Source organism: Bemisia tabaci, chromosome 4 (assembly GCF_918797505.1).
Source record: "Bemisia tabaci chromosome 4, PGI_BMITA_v3".
Classification (NCBI taxonomy): Eukaryota; Metazoa; Arthropoda; class Insecta; order Hemiptera; family Aleyrodidae; genus Bemisia; species Bemisia tabaci.
Window position 1 is genome coordinate 22,388,145 of NC_092796.1, and position 16,313 is coordinate 22,404,457.

General features: G+C 38.8%; 1 protein-coding gene across 2 annotated transcripts; it reads left to right on the plus strand.

The window, feature by feature from the left end:
- The first annotated feature begins 295 nt into the window (after nucleotides 1-295).
- LOC109037130 (cytochrome b5-related protein) lies at nucleotides 296-8,127 on the plus strand. Of its 2 annotated transcripts, none has more exons than XM_019051638.2 (6): nucleotides 296-1,672; nucleotides 2,484-2,729; nucleotides 3,328-3,722; nucleotides 4,579-4,770; nucleotides 5,410-5,616; nucleotides 7,058-8,127. In XM_019051638.2, the coding sequence occupies exons 2-6, from the start codon at nucleotides 2,517-2,519 to the stop codon at nucleotides 7,338-7,340; spliced, it is 1,290 nt and encodes a 429-aa protein (XP_018907183.2). In that variant the 5' UTR covers nucleotides 296-1,672; nucleotides 2,484-2,516; the 3' UTR covers nucleotides 7,341-8,127. The 2 variants fall into 2 exon arrangements, with proteins under 2 accessions (XP_018907183.2, XP_018907182.2); XM_019051637.2 differs by having other exon boundaries at nucleotides 298-1,672; nucleotides 2,488-2,729.
- The last annotated feature ends 8,186 nt before the right edge of the window (nucleotides 8,128-16,313 follow it).

The following is a 16,313-nucleotide window of genomic DNA, read 5'->3' on the forward strand; positions in this document are numbered from 1 at the left end:
ATGTTGCGGTTTCGTGCCTACCACAACGCACTGGAAAAAAACACATTGGATCTAGAGTCCAGACTCTTGAAAACATTGACAAGAAACTGGACTCTTTGATTCAATCAGATTTAAGCTTAAATCAAAAGGAAATCCGCTCAAATCGAGGGGCTTGGTTCTTGATTTAAGCTTAAATCTGATTGAATCAAGAGTATTTTTTCTTGTCGATGTTTTTAAGAGTCTGGACTCTAGATCCAATGTGGTTTTTTTCCAGTTTAACGTTCTTAGTATGCATGGCAATGGATCACTAAACAGAGTATAGGTCATTTAGTGCTATCGCACAAGTCTCCTGGTCAAAATTGTACACAGAACATGTTGAACTTATCAAAAATTGAGAATTTGCACGCACAATTTTTATCGCTTCATCGAAGTGCTCAAGGAGCTGACTTTGAACGAATAATCATTCAAAGCGAATAAAATGCAAAATTCGGAGAGATGAAAACAGTGCATGGCTACGAAAAAGCCTTGAATTCAATACTAAGATAGGTTGCTGTATCAGACGTGATAAAGTGCGATTACTTGTGTGTCATACAATGAAACGAGTCAATTAGAAAAGTCGGACAAAATGAGGAAACTTTAAAAGCTGATAACTCTGTTAATACCAAGATATGATGTTTCAAAAGTGGTTTCATCAGTTTGTTTTCTCGTAAAATGTTCTACAAAAAACACCCCTTGAACTTTGAGATGTCACGAATTAGGCATTAAAAATTTACAATATTAGTCAAACATGTTGTGTTCGACTTCTTTCAAAGACACGTTCCACTGTGAACCAACTCCCGGTTTTATCTTCTCGGATTTTGCATATTTTTGTTGCGAATGATTCTGTAGGCCGACGCGTGCTCTTATGATTCCCTGAATTCGTCGGTGAGCGCTGCCAAAATTTTCGATAGTAGTGCCCTTGGGGTGCTATGGATGGAAAGCAAAATGTCTTCAAGTACACGCACGGAAGTCATGATGAGATTCTGTAGGTATTGTTCTCCAAGAATAGAGCATTGTTTCCCTAAAAGTAGCACTGGAAGTACTTATCGTTATTATTAATTATCTTTGGAAAGAATACAACTTCTGATTTTTAAACTAGGAGACAATGAATTGTTTCGAAATTCAATGATTCCTCTTTTAAGCTCTTGAAGGCAGCGCTCATCGAAAATATATCCGGAATTGATAAGTCTGTGATGAAGCCTTGAAGTCACCTCAGACTTGAGCCAGGATCAGTCAACGCTTACTCGTGTTAACATCATTCTGTGGTTTAACTCATTACCTGACACCACCTTGAGTATAGGTTTATGTTTTAGTTCTTATTGTTCATTCATTCACAGACACTTCCGATTCAATTAGTCGTCGAATTTAAAGTCGAGGAATTTTTATCTGACAACAATTCAATGACTATGCAATTGTGAAATGCAAGCTAATTATTCGAAAAAAAAAACAGCCGGGAAAGCTTTCAGTGAAACAATTGAAAAGAAAGAATATGACTCGTTGAAGATTAGGATAGCTTCAAGGAGAAAGCACCGGAAATGCAAAATTACTCACACAGCCATGCACGAAGTTTGGACAATCCACACTCACCTTTCTATATTCTAGATTCTGTCAATTCTGATCGGTAAAATTGTTACTCGTTCAGCATTGGTACGCGGTAAGTTCGCTTATATTATTGCTTTTAATGATTTACAAAAGCTAAATTCTACATATGTATAATAATGAAAAAGAAAGGTATCCATTCAGATATCTCTGTGACCATAAGGCTGAGTAAACTTTCAAAATAGAACTGCTTCATTTTCTTAGATACTTGCGGAACAATATCTCATTCAAAAGTAGTTCACAATTTTCGATCTTTCTATTTGAAGGTGTTAAAGCTCAATAACGGTATTTCAAATGGTTTTTCTCTTTTTCCTTTTGAAAAAAAGTATTCCTTCCTCTGGAAAAAAAGTAGGGTTGAAGTTCTCAATGATAACTTTGATTAGCATAGGTGAACTCAAGACCAGTAAGAATTCATCGTGTCAGAACAAGTCTTTCCTGTAGTGACCCGCCGGCTTGTACCTATCACCGTTTTTTTAAAGAAATGTTTTAGAAACTGAAAAATATTTATTAGTACTGCTTCAAGAATTACGAATTTGGGAAAAATCTATGATTTAATTCTTGCTGTCCTCGAAAATTCAGATCGGGACACGATGCTACTAAATGGTCGGGCAATCTGCGGAGACCCTCTGAGGATTATACTATCAGTCGAATTTAGGTTGAGAGTGATTGAACAAAAAAACTTTAGGTTGGACAATTAACCCAGATCTTGAGTTTGTTGGGATGTTAAAGAAAGGTTTTCTTCTCTATGTTGCACTAAAGGGTCCTTACAAATCCTGCGAAAAACATCTCCGAGCTTTTAGGAATTGAATCCCTATTTACATTGCCTTCACAGAAATATTAATTATTTTTGTGTGATTCTTTCCAAGTTAGATATTTCAAACCTAGAGGATATTTTAAAAATGCCTCCTTCAAATGTGCTTGAAAGGCGCAGGAAAGAGAAAGATCGACCGAGCTATCTCGATGAACAGTTGATATCGGCCGAGAACTGGTTGGAGCATAAGAGGCTAGATGACAATTTACAGGGGCTTTGGCGCATTCACGACAAACTGTACGATTTGAGCAAATTTATTGATAAACATCCTGGAGGTCGTCAATGGCTCGAACTTTCGAAGGTATGACGCGAACTTCATAAAACTTTCAAGCATTACTTTTATGTTCTATTTTTACATTCAAGGGCGTCAAGGGAGCATGAGAGCATTGCCCCCCTCCCTTAAATTTTGAATTTGATCATGTTTCGCACTGAGAAAGATTTGTCTTATAAACCAATTTGTGGTTCATATGTATGGAGCACCACTACTAGTAGTAAAGGCAACATATAATAATATCACACATACCTTAGTGATGGTACATCTAGGTATCTTGGTATGGTACGAGATACCATAGTATGGTTCACAGAACGAGAATCATTAGTTTAAATACGACTATATTAGTGGTGTTCCACATGAACTACTAATTGGTTTATTAGGCCACAGATGTTTCTCCGTGCGGCCAATTGCGGTTTGTTTTGACCAATTTTAGATGTTTCGTTTAGAGATTTGATGAACATTTTCCACCAGCTCCAAAATAGATGCCTTCAGCAATAAACTTTAACGCCGAATTCTAGGATAACCTTCTAGGAAGACTTCCAAGAAGGATGAAACAACGCCCGTGTTTGTGAATTTTGATGGAGAATCGTTCTGTAGATTCTCCTTTGATGTGTTTTTCATTCAGGGAACGGACTGCACGGAGGCATTTGAAAGTCATCATGTAGAAGGAAAGGCTGAGGCGATTCTGCCGAAATTTTTTGTGAAAACAGCGTCAACACCAAGGGACGTGGATTATACATTCCACGAAGATGGATTCTACAAAACTTTGAAGACAGAAGCACAGGTCGTTTTAAAAATACTGCCGATCAAGCAACTCGAGATTCAATCAAAAATCATAATCGACGCAATGGCTTTCATGACATTCTTTCTGGCCGGAACGGCTGCTTACAATGCCAGTTACATAATTGCTACTATTAGTGGCTTTTTCCTCGCATTAACTACCATTGCAAGCCACAATTTCTTTCACAAGAAGGATAGTTGGCGAATGTACTACTTTCATCTCAGCCTTTTATCAGTCAGGTAAAAATAAAATGAATATAATTCTTGCAAATATGCTTCCTTATCTCTTGCGCTGTAAATTGTGAGCAGAGAGGAATTTTTAGTGAGAAAAAAAGTACTCATTGTTAGTCCGGTTTACCTTTCGCTACAAAATTGCCCATCGCTAGAGATTTCGAGCATGTAAAGTAACTATTTAAACATTGAAACGTTAGCTGCTTGGCCTATTTGTAACTCTTTTTGAGAATGTTTGAAGGTTTTTAGCTGTAAAAGTCACTCATTCGCATGGTGTTGCATCAACTGTGTCTTTTGTCGGCACTGAAGCCCATCCCTTGCTAATAGAGCCACTCTCTGGCGCAAATTCGAATGACCTCCCGACAGAATTTTTTTCTTTCCAATGATTCATCATTCAACCTATCGGTGTCAACGTCCCCCTACCATAATGAAGCTAACAGAAGGTGGGTGGCCAGTAAACGAAGATTTGAAATTTGGGCCCTTTTAAGGTTCGCGCCAGCTACACTTAATTGGACCGAGTTTAACAGAAAGGAACCAAGCCACATCAGCTATTGCCAAATTTAACGAGGCAATTTAATTTTTTACAAAAGAAGGTTTGTGCGGATTCCTTTGAAAATTTCAGGGACTTTGCTTAGTACTATGCAGAATATTCACTGAAATTTGCACGAAAATCCGCACAACTGTTTTCATGGAAAAAATTAAATTGTCTGGTTAAATTTGGCAATAGCTGATGTGGCTTGGTTCCTTTCTGCTTAGCGCGGTCCAATTTTTTCTTAATAATAACATAAATAGGTGCCGTTTACGGTTCATGAGCATTCAAAGCATTCAAAGTATAATTATGGAACATTATTTTCACCGATTTCAGAGACTGGCGAATATCACATACATTCAGTCATCATTCCTACCCAAACACACTTCAGGACATGGACGTGACTGGGTTTGAGCCATTTTTCAATTACTTCCCGGATCCGCGGAAAAATGTGATTTCTCGCTTCGTATCCTGGGCATATTATCCATTCATCTATGCCACTATGTTTCATTCCGAGTTTTTTACCAGGTTTGTTGGATCATGCAACAAAGTTTTTATGAAACCACGTTCGGAAAAGAAAAACGATTTTACTATCTAGAGAGGGGAAAAAAGTTACATGCCGTCAACTAAATGAATTGTTGACAACTGACACTTGTGTCAGCGGTTGAAGGAAAAAAATTACGAACAAATTACAGAAGAAATTGTTAAAAAAAAAAATGGCTGCGGAGAAGTACTGCAAATATTCTAGGTATGGACCTCCCCTACGATGTCAAAAATTTCTTTATGTCGCTTTTTGGGTGCAAAAACTCTACTTGGAAAGCAAGAAACTCGATCCTCGAGTTGATATTACTCAGAATCACCGGCGACTCGGGGTGTTTTTCACTCGAACTCCGTATCTAGAACCATTTGGCAATATATCTCTGATACAAAATTTTGGTAAAAAGACGAAATCTGATTCTGAATCTAACTGTAAGATGGAGTAAATACAGACAAATGTAAGTTCCCGATCCATCGAATCAATCGATCATCGAAGATCGATTGCTATATCGATGTTGCATGTACGCATTATGAGAGCACGTCACTTTTTCACCAAAAAAAAGATCATGGACGTCCTACATATAGTTTTGCCTACTTCTAATGAAACTTTCTTTAATTTTAACTTCTCAGATGTATCCATAACACCCTTTCGAAGTCAGAAATATTGACTGCTTCCACCATTCCTACCCTTCTTTTCTTCGCGAACGGAGGAAATATTATCTCAGCATTCCTTATGTGGACCTGGATTTTGTGTGTGGGAAGCTTAACTTTTCACAATACCGATGTGGTAGCAACTCACCGACACCCCGAGACTTTTGTACAAGGAGACGCTCCAAGGTAATATTTACAGTGAAAAATCGCAAAACGATGTAACTGAATATTTTAATTTCTTTCTCAACGTGAGACATTTTGAAATCCCCCTCCCACCCAGTTCAAGCTTGCACATAACGCGTTAAGAAGGGAAATGATTGTATATCTTCAAAAGGCACGCGATAAATGTAAAAATGGCTTTAACGAGACAGTTGAAGATTATCATGATCCCTAAACGAGAATTTTCGTTCTATCAACAAGAAATTTGTGGGATTCGAGATCCTTCACTTATGAGGCTAAAACTCAAGAAACGCGCCAGATGTGCGTTTACGTGCTTTTGGAAATTCCTAGGGCTGCAAACACGGCTCTCACTTGTGTGTTTAAAACTCACAAAGCGCAGAAGATGTAACTTTACGTGCTTTTGGGGATTCCTAAGGGTGCAGGCTTTTAGGTCGATCGCATCTCACTATTCGGAATCTTCAACTTGTGAATTTAAAACTCACGAAGCGCGCCAGATGTGCGTTTACGTGTTTTTTGAAATTCCTAGGGGTGCAAACACGGCTATTCGGTCGAACTCATTGTACGGTTCGAGATCTCTAACTTGTGTGTTTAAAACTCACAAAGCGCAGAAGAAGTAACTTTACGTGCTTTTGGAGATTCCGAAGGGTGCTAACAGGGCTATTGGGTCGAACGCATTGTGCGGTTGAAGATCTCTCACTAGTGTGTTTAAAACTCACAAAGCGCAGAAGAAGTAACTTTACGTGCTTTTGGGGATTCCTAAGGGTGCAAACACGGCCTTTTGGTCGATCGCATCCCACGATTCGAAATCTTCCACTTGTGAGTTTAAGACTCACGAAGCGCGCCAGATGTGTGTTTACGTGCTTTCGAAGATTCCTAATAAGGGTACTAACACGACTTTAAGGTCGAAGACAAACTCACATATCGGGTGTATAAGTTGATCACATCTCATTAATATGAGAGGGGTGTCAAAAATTGAAGAAAAACATCGTTACATAATTGCAAGGCATTTTCTCAGGAGCATGCAACTTGACCTGCTTCTTGTGCCATGCGCCATGTTCCCTACGCGATTCGAAGGTGGACCGATGTCTACGGGTCGCTCTTATAATACGTAACGCTACAGGGGAAGGGTTCGAAGAAAGCATTACGCCATTTTATTTTCAAACGTCAAAGGATAGACACCTAATCACAAAAACGTCACAAGGGAGGGAGAGGTGGACGAAAAATCCAAAATGTAGTGTTTCGTATTTAATGAACAGCCCCCTACTAAAAGATGTTTCTCTCCCAAATCCGATTAATGTTTTTAAGTATTTATCTGCCTTGAATTTTCTGAGAAAACTCGTACTAAACCAGACTTGACTTAACGTATAGGTAAATAGCGAGTAAAATGACACTCACGCTATCATTTTCTCTCTTCTTTGAGCGTGAATTCAAATAACTGCGTTTACAGGAAAGACCGTGATTGGGGTTTGGCTCAGATTGACACGACCAAGGATAACCAATGGCTGACAGGAAACGCTTTTTTCGCCGTGATATTGTTTGCAGATCACACACTGCATCATCTCTTCCCTACAGTTGACCACAGCGTGCTCAAGTTTCTCTATCCGGTGTTCCTGCAGACCTGCAAGAAGTTCAATGTAACGTGGAAAGCTGATGACAGATCGTTTCAAATGGCCACAGCTGAGTTCCGGGCCCTGGCCAGGAATAAACCCAATCAGTGCCCTCCAAACTGATTTACTTACATAAAGTACATTTACGAGTGACACCTACCTAAACAACTTACAATAACATTTCTCACATAATAATTTATATCAATATATCTCACATCTTAAAAACAACTGTCTCTAAAATTTTAAAATGATTTGTACGTATGTAGTGTGTGTCCGTATTAAGACAGTAAATAGTTTCTTAAATAATATTTTATTACCATACTGTTTGCCATGAAGATAAAAGTTCTACTTCCTTGTACAGAGAAAGTCGGATACAACGACCCTTTCGGAACCGACTTAATTCGGTTATTATTTCTGTCAATCGTTACAACCGATGCATAAATACATTGAATCAATTGAATTTCTGCCGCCGGACTGACCAGATTACACGTCGTTTCAACCTGTCTGTCGTTATGATTGATTTTGTAGTATCCGATTTCCACTGTACATGAATTCGGAAAACCTTGGTGTATGGCGAAAAATACGACCGTCCCAGATCTATCAAGATGCTAAAAAATATCCGACTAAGCTACAGTTACGTCGGTTTGTAGTTAGCAATTCAACAAGCGTACTTTTTAAGGAAGGAATTTGTATACAATCGTGTCTGAAACTCGAAATTGTCGGAGATTGTTGGGACACAACTTATGCCTTTTTGCTTGTAGGTTCAAAAATGTACTCAGCCACTAGCAATTTATCACACCGTTTAAGGAATAGTAGCATCCCCGAATTTTCGATTTTTCCCATTGACTCCACAGTGTTATATAAACAACAATAAATATCACTTCAATTTCCTAAGAGACTCTTTTTAGAACTAATTGTTTTTCTTTCTGCTGCTCCCTTTAAAAATAAGTCTGCACCTGAGAAATTTTAAATCCATTTTTTCTTTCATTTTTGTTTTGTTTTGTTGCCGATAACTTGAAAATACCTGTTAGTGAAGAAGATATTCTCTACCTCTAGCATACAACTGGCGATGAATATGAAATTTTACAGAAAAAGTGGCATACACTGAGAAAAAACTATGGTTTATAAACCTATTAGAGGTAAATATGGAACACCTATAATAGTCGTAAATAAACTAATGATTCTCGGTCTGTGAACCATACTAAGGTCTCTGTACCTAATTAAGGTACCCCGTACCATAACTAAGGTATATGTGCTATTATTATATGTAGAGGTACTACTATTAGTGGTGTTCCATATTTACCTCTAATAGGTTTATAAGCCATAGTTTTTTCTCAGTGTAATACGTCTAAGTATCGACTGAATCTCCTGCATAAAGATAAAGCAATAAGCATTCATGAGTACATGAAGGTGTACTCATCCCTTTTAAAAGGATACGCTGGACATTTGGTAATGTCTTTGTCTAGTTTGTCACTTTGATGAACCATTTTATGACTGCCTGTAAAATATGTACACCTCATTTAAAAATATTTCTAGTACAGTTAAAAAAGAAGTAGGGAGCGAGAGAAACTTTGAAAAAACTTTGAAATCTTGCACGAATCTGAACAGAATCAGCTTAGTTACATAAGACAATGCCCAATATTCTCTCCTATTGTATTTTTTTCTGTTTACATTCTGATTTGGAATTTTATAAGCGTATGAATCCAGCGGATATTCACAAAGAGTTTCAAGGCATTATTCTGCTTAGTTTTTGATTGAAACAACTAAAATTTGAGATGAGCTCAAGTTTTATAATAAGCCTTGAGATAAATCATAACCATTGCAACTTCATACCTTCTTTTCTTGGGTGTCGTTGCATGCTTGCAGTTAATTTGGTCCAACCTTTGCAGTGAGCTGGAAGTATTATTCAAATTTAGCTTCAATCCAACAAACAAGTAATAACTTTAAGAGAGTGTCCCTCATCATAAATTATAAATCCTGTTGAAATTTGTGCCTCACTAATTTCACTTTCAAAAGAGTATTTTTGGTTTGATAGTAGTGGTTTCTCCAAATAAAGTCATTTGCTTGTTATTATTTTCAAATTATTCCGGCGGATCATCTAAATTCTCGTGGATAGCTAGGTATCCAAAAAGTGACAAAATTATATTTGTAATTTGGAATACGTTTAAATTCTTTCTCAGTTGTATTGTATCTGAATTGTTACATCTGTTTGATAGTAGTGGTTTCTTCAAGTAAAGTCATTTGCTTGTTATTATTTTCAAATTTTCGATAAGTTGCAAGAATCATTTGACATTGATCACAATGAGCTACCTCCCATGCTTTTAAATATTGCACCTCAGATTTACTTTCCTCCTCCTTGCAGACGAAGAAACTATTTTGGCTCCAACACACTTTACCTAATAGTAATGTTTCAAACTTTCTCTGGAAACTGCATTTTGTCGAAGGCATAACAAATCAGTTTTAAGGTTTGAAATGTTTATAGTATAATTATAGAATGGTAAAACAAAGGCAGGGAAAAAGTCAGGATGAATACAATGTTGATCCGTAATCCTTGCAGCAAATTAAGTTCGTGAGATGATTTTAAAGTTCATATTTAACATATTGATTAAAGCACCCATAATCAGGCTTTTTCCTTAGGCAGCTCTGCCGCAAAAAAATTCCGTAATTCTATTTTAAATGGGCGTTAAAATTTTTGTGACGGTCTGTCAGTAGGTTAGGTCTCGCATAGAGTTTCTCTTTAACGCTTCAAACTTGGTGCATTTCGCACACGCTGTCAATTTCACAAGATCCCTCATTTGGTTACTGAGTCAAGGCAAATCCTTTCAGGGCTCACTGAGAAAAAACTATGGCTTATAAACCTATTAGAGGTAAATATGGAACACCACTAATAGTAGTACCTCTACATATAATAATAGCACATATACCTTAGTTATGGTACCTGTACCTCAATTAGGTACAGAGACCTTAGTATGGTTCACAGACCGAGAATCATTAGTTTATTTACGACTATTATAGGTGTTCCATATTTACCTCTAATAGGTTTATAAACCATAGTTTTTTCTCTGTGTGTGGCAACATAGACGGACATGAAACGGTGTGTCGAGTGCGTCCGGATCAGTCTGGGTCCGGGGAGGGGTGTCCGCATTTCGGGGCTCCGGAAATAAATGAGCGGCGGGCGGCTGGGCGAGTAAATTTACAAATTTCGTCGGAGGCCCGGCGCTGAGGGCACGAGCAAAGGCGTGGAAATAAATGCCCAGGAATGTTGGGGCATTATTCAGCCACCAGGGAGACCTCGCCGCTCCGTTGCCACCTGCAGGAGAATTCCTCCCGATAAATCCCACCCGGACCGGAAATTTACGGATACATTTGAAAAGTTGAGATTCAAGACCTAGTAAGCATAGCGCTATCAGGTGTTGCTGAGATCGACGGAATCTTCTCCCCTTTCATCGGGAATCCAAGTCCCTGAAAATTCAAGAAAAATTATAATCATGGAAAAAAGACGAAAATGCACAGAAAATGCCCACCATTTTAGGTCATTGGAACGAGGTCAGTTACGTTCTCTAACATGGAGCATGACTATCTACAGGTTTAAGCTATGACATGTACAGGTTTATGCTGTGCCACTTGTTTATTTGTCACTTGTCCTATCAATGATTTTAACTTTTATTATATGAATGGTTTATTTTATTTGATTTAATTTGATATTTAATCTCGGCATTGCCATGCAATTGCCTTTACCATGTAGTTCCTCACTTAGCTTATTTAGTTGCTTTGTAGTTTTGCATGTGTTGTCCTTGTGTTATGTAAGCCCTGATGGGGACCTGGGGTCTCGAAAAGCTTCGGCATGTAAGTATTTTAATTATACATAAAATGAATAGCATCGTGGTTTGTCTTGAACTTATTTTTATTTTAATTTTAAGTATTACCATAAATATTAATGTACAGAACTATCCATAAAAGAATATTAAGAGTGGAGTAAAAATGCGAAATCTTGAAGGGAGCTACAGTGATTTTTTTTTGCGATCGCAGTTGATAAATCATTCTAATTTTGGTTTTTCAAACTGAAATCTCGGCTCATGTAGCCGCACTTTTTCTCCAGTTGTGTTTAGTTTGAAAAGTCGGTTCCATAAATAAAGACTTCAGTTTGATGAGCCGAACAATATCGCCGACATGGAACGCACGGTATGTGCACCATTACCAAGCTTCTTTCAAAGCACTAACGTGCGACGATTGACGTTACGATGGATTCTCACAATTTTGTGGCGGTTAAGTTATAGTTTGTTTGCATCCTTGTTTGGTGCTGAATATGGAGCAATGAACTTCGGTATCGTCGTCAGTAATGTGTGCACTGTCATTCAGAGCTAAGACTCGGTTACGTACTCACTCCTTGATTTGGAAAATATTCCCCACAAACCTACTGCACAAAAACCCAGCATGCTTTATTTTTGCAATTTGAAGCCCTAAAGATGTGTCGCACATACCGGGTATGTGCGACATATTGTGACGTATTTAGGGTATGTCATACCCTCAATACGTTCGTAGATTCCCTAATGACGTTTATGCTTCAGATGACAGTATTGCGGACAATTGCACTATGTTTGCGTCACTGATTCTGATAAAGAGAACAGATTTTTACGAAGAAGCACGAGACAACGGTCAGAGGAAAAAAACAAGGGAGAAAAAACAGGATACAAGGCTAAAGCACAACAACGAAAAATCCGACTCAAATCCAAGTCATTTTCAGGCGGAAAATCAATTAAAAATTGAAAAATATCGATGAAAAAACCTGAGACCTATATGTTGGTGGCCGAGAAAAAAAACCAATAAAAAAAAGTATTATTGTTTTCTCGGATCTCGGCTAGCAATATTTGGGTATCAGGTTTTTTCATCGATACTTTTCAATTTCTAAGTTTTTTTCTTACTGAAAATGACTCAGTTTGGAGCCGGGAACGTTGCGGGTTTTTTATTGTTGTATTTTAGCCCCGTTCCCCGTTTTCCCCCTTGATTTTCTCCTGTCTGATGAATCTGAAGTGAAAGGATTCATGGTGCACCAAAAAAATTATGTGCGTCACAGAACGTTTTTTTTTAAAAGAACGTCATTTCAGTGCCTCATTCAGCTCTAGGTTTTTTTCCGGAGGACTATATTTGTTTCCCATCTAGATACAGACACTCGGTGTCCGGGTCAATCATATTATTCCTCGTTGATCTGAGATTATGCGGAGCTGATGAGTCAGTTTTAGTGGGCGCGGGACAATCTGAAAAAGTTAATTACACGTTTTCGCAAATATCAAGGTGTAAATTATGAAAATAAATAAAATTGGGTTAACCTTACCTCGCATAATAAATGAATCACTAAATACAAAAAGGGGACATATCCAGAAGACCGAATCGTTCATAGGACACAAAAAACTGTTTATTTCGTGGTAGATATTTTTTAAAAAAATCGTTACGTTTAAAAAAATATCTACCACGAAATAAACAGTTTTTGTGTCTCCTGCACAATTTGGTTTTCTGGACATGTGCCCCTTTCGTATTTAGTGATTCAAATATAATGAAAAAAAAGTTTACCCGTGCTTTCGGATTTGTGCTATGTAGTGTTACCACTGATGACGAGCTCTGCCCGAAAGGAGCCCATGGGATCCAATCAAATTTTTTCAGTATATTAGTACGCAAGGTGAGGCTAAGCCAATTTAATTTGTTTTCATCTGAAAAAGCGGCATCAATGCTGGAAGAGGGACGTCGGTGCAGCGCTGGGCACTGGTTTTTGAATAACATTTAAGCCTCCTTGGTTCACCCGAAGGCGGAGAGGGTTCTTCTGAGCGATTTGCTCACATTTGTCTCCGTCGTCGTGTCCTTCCGAATTCCCGCGTCAAGTGCGCCTCGCGCCTCGGCCCAAGCTCAGCTTCGACAATCTGACAAGACCATCGTTCAGCACTTCCGCCCAACTTTGAGCTTTGAGATAATTTCGAGACCCTCGGCCCTGCGCCCCGGCATCCGGTTCTACGGACAAGGGATACGATGGCGTCGCGAGGAGATGGGAGAAGCTCCTCACATGGAACACATTAGGGTCTCTGGGTCAGTTTGTTGACATTTGCCGAGAAATGAATAGCTTCTTTCGAGAGTGGTTAACTCTTTGAAAGAAAAGAATTTACAGAAAACGGAAAAATTGAAAACAGCCGAAAATTCTCCATGGACCATGTTCAGGACATATTACGTATTTAATTCTACGAATTGGCTCCCGATTCTATCCCTGCTAAAAATGAGTATAATGTTACCTAATCGATATCAATGTGCGAGTATTGAGTTTTTATGCATAATACTGAGTAACACAATGTTAGCAACCTTGTTAGTACTATAACCAGCTGTGAGTGAGAATCTAGTTCGTCAGTGATATACTGAATGATTAGGGGAGAGTGGGGGTATTTGGGTCACGGGGTTCAATGAGTCACGTGGGATATTTTCCCGCTTAATAGGGATTTTTCGGTTTTGCCGGCGTAGGAAGTTGGCAACACTTGTATTGTACCCAAAAAATGTGCAGTGACGTCATCGGCATTCTTCGTTTTTGTTTTGGAGCTTCATTAGCTGCGGAGCCGTCGAGCCATCGTGAAAACGGCGATTTTTCTTCTGCGAACTTCGTGCACCTTGGTAAGTACTTACTTTGGATCTTTATTCTGTAAATTGTTCTGAAAAGTAGACTTATTTTCCTACATTTTGGCCATTTGAAACGTAGAAAAAAATAATTTTGACATTTTCTCAGCATGATTTGAAAATCCTAACCTGCTTGGGGGCTAGATGAGTCACTTTTTTGGGGGTTAGATGAATCACTCACCAAGTCAAAATTTTAACTAATTTTCTGAATTTCATTTCTTTTCTGCAGAAATCATGACCAGGAAATTTGTAAGACAGAGGGAGCAACCTAGGGTTCCTCCAAGAACCCTTCTGAGAGCTGTTTAGCTACACTTTGACCACGGTTACAGTAAAAGGAAAGCAGCTGTTCGTAAGAAGATTCCATTTGAGACATTACGAAGATGCATTAATCGTTTAACCAAAACTGGGGAGGTCTCTTTTGGCCCTCATGATCATCACAGGAAAGTATTTTCTTCACAGCATGAACAGGAATTATGTAAGTACCTCAGTTTGTGCTCAAAAATGTGCTTCGGGGTATCTACTGTTGAGTGCCGCAAACTTGCTTATCAGTTAGCAGCGAGAAACTCATTCAGATATCCGAAATCCTGGGACAAGCCCATGGATCGTATTCAATACATCAAACAGGTGAGATTGTATCCATATCGATTGGTTCAAGATGTAAACACAGCCTCAAAAGTCAATTGCGCAATCAAAGAGAACGGGTATTTTGTGAGATATGTTTGATTCTTATAAGTACAAGGCAATGAAAAAGTGAAGATTTGAGGGATTTTCTCATTTTCAGCTTTTCTAACTTAAATCCTAAAATTGTTAATTGAGGTTAAGTTCTATCGTTTCGAACCAAACGGTACATAGAATCGCTATCAAATACGATCCACTGGGGAGCTAAGCGATTCTTGTTTAGCAAGGCGGTGGAACCAAAGCGCAGAGGAAAGGAAAAGTAGCATTGGGCGGAGCGAAAGGAGCAGATTGTAAGATCCGGGTGGGGAGGGAGGGGAGGGGGTAGCCCCGGGTCAAAAACACGAGCGCATACAGGAGCAGATTTAGTTATTATATTTACCTTGTTAACATCACTTTTGTTTACAGTGAGTCACTAATATCGCCGTGCCCCGCACCGGTTCCCGCTCCCGGAATTTTCGGCTCGGGTCTTATTAATTCCTCGGGGCACCCAACTTCTAACCTCCTTATTTTGAGGCGCCGCGCGCCCCGCTCCAAGTTGCCGGGTGGCCGGAAAATGTGCCGCTTTCCGAATCGAATCAGTTGTTTTCAAAAGGTAAGAAGTCCATTTTGGCATGAGTCTTGGTTTGCGTAAAATGACGTGCTAACTAAGACTCATCAAGGAATGGACCTGCTCCCTTTTGAAAACAACTGATTCAATTGAGTTTAGCGGACTGTGTGTAAAGGAGGGGATACAAGTCTTTTGGGAAACGAGGGCTTGCTTTTCGGTCGATCGAAGGGTATTGTGCAAAACCACGTATCTCTATTGCGGTGTTTCAAAATTCCCGCCTTTTATGTTTTCGAAAAGAAAGAAACCAACATCATGGCTTGAAATCATTTGAATATACAGAATATTCTGCTAACGGAGAGGAAAATTCGATGAAATTTCAAGAAATAACGCATTTATCAAAGAAAGAATAAAACATGACAAGAGGTCTGTCAGGCATATAGAACCTATAAAAAAACCTCTTGGACCAATGCCGCATTGCATTGACTTAAGATTGCAGTTTCTTGTCGCCGGATTTAAGAGTCTTGAACTCTTGTTTCCAGCGGGTTTTGCGTTGAAACAAGAGTCCAGACTCTTAAACCCGGCGACAAGAAACTGCACTCTTGAACCAAGAGGTTTTTTTTACCAGTGATGATAGAGAAAGTCTAACACACAACGTCCAGATACAATTATACATGCTCTGCGGTTGTGCTCTTTGCATAGGCCAAAAAATGTAGGCGCGTGGAAGTGCCCAGGATTCGACTTTTCAGCAATGCTATTTAACTAATGATTAAACAGACCTGTTGTAAATATCTCTGGTTTAACGTTTTTAATCAACTGACACAGAAAATGGTTCCTCCATTTCAGCAAAGTCCAACCTCCCCACAAAAAGAAGTTAATTTAAAATACACATGGAAAAACGGGGATAGCTCTTAAAAAGAGTGTAGGAGGAAGGAAAATAATAGAACAAAGTGTGAGCGACATTAGAGAAGGAAAGTAAGCATTATATTGATGCTTATTTTCACATGATCGAAGAAGGGAAAACAGACATTTTAGCTAGGACTTACTGAAAAGTCGTTATGGGTATCAAATTCAGAGGTATGAAAACTGTGAGGATTCTGATGGGGAGGGGGGACTTCTTACTGCAAATCAAAGTCAAAACGCGGCTATGCGAAATGAGTCGTCAGTTGCCTTCCTGATTGGTCACGATTACTGATTCTCCAAATAGCATTTCTCCACGGATAAAT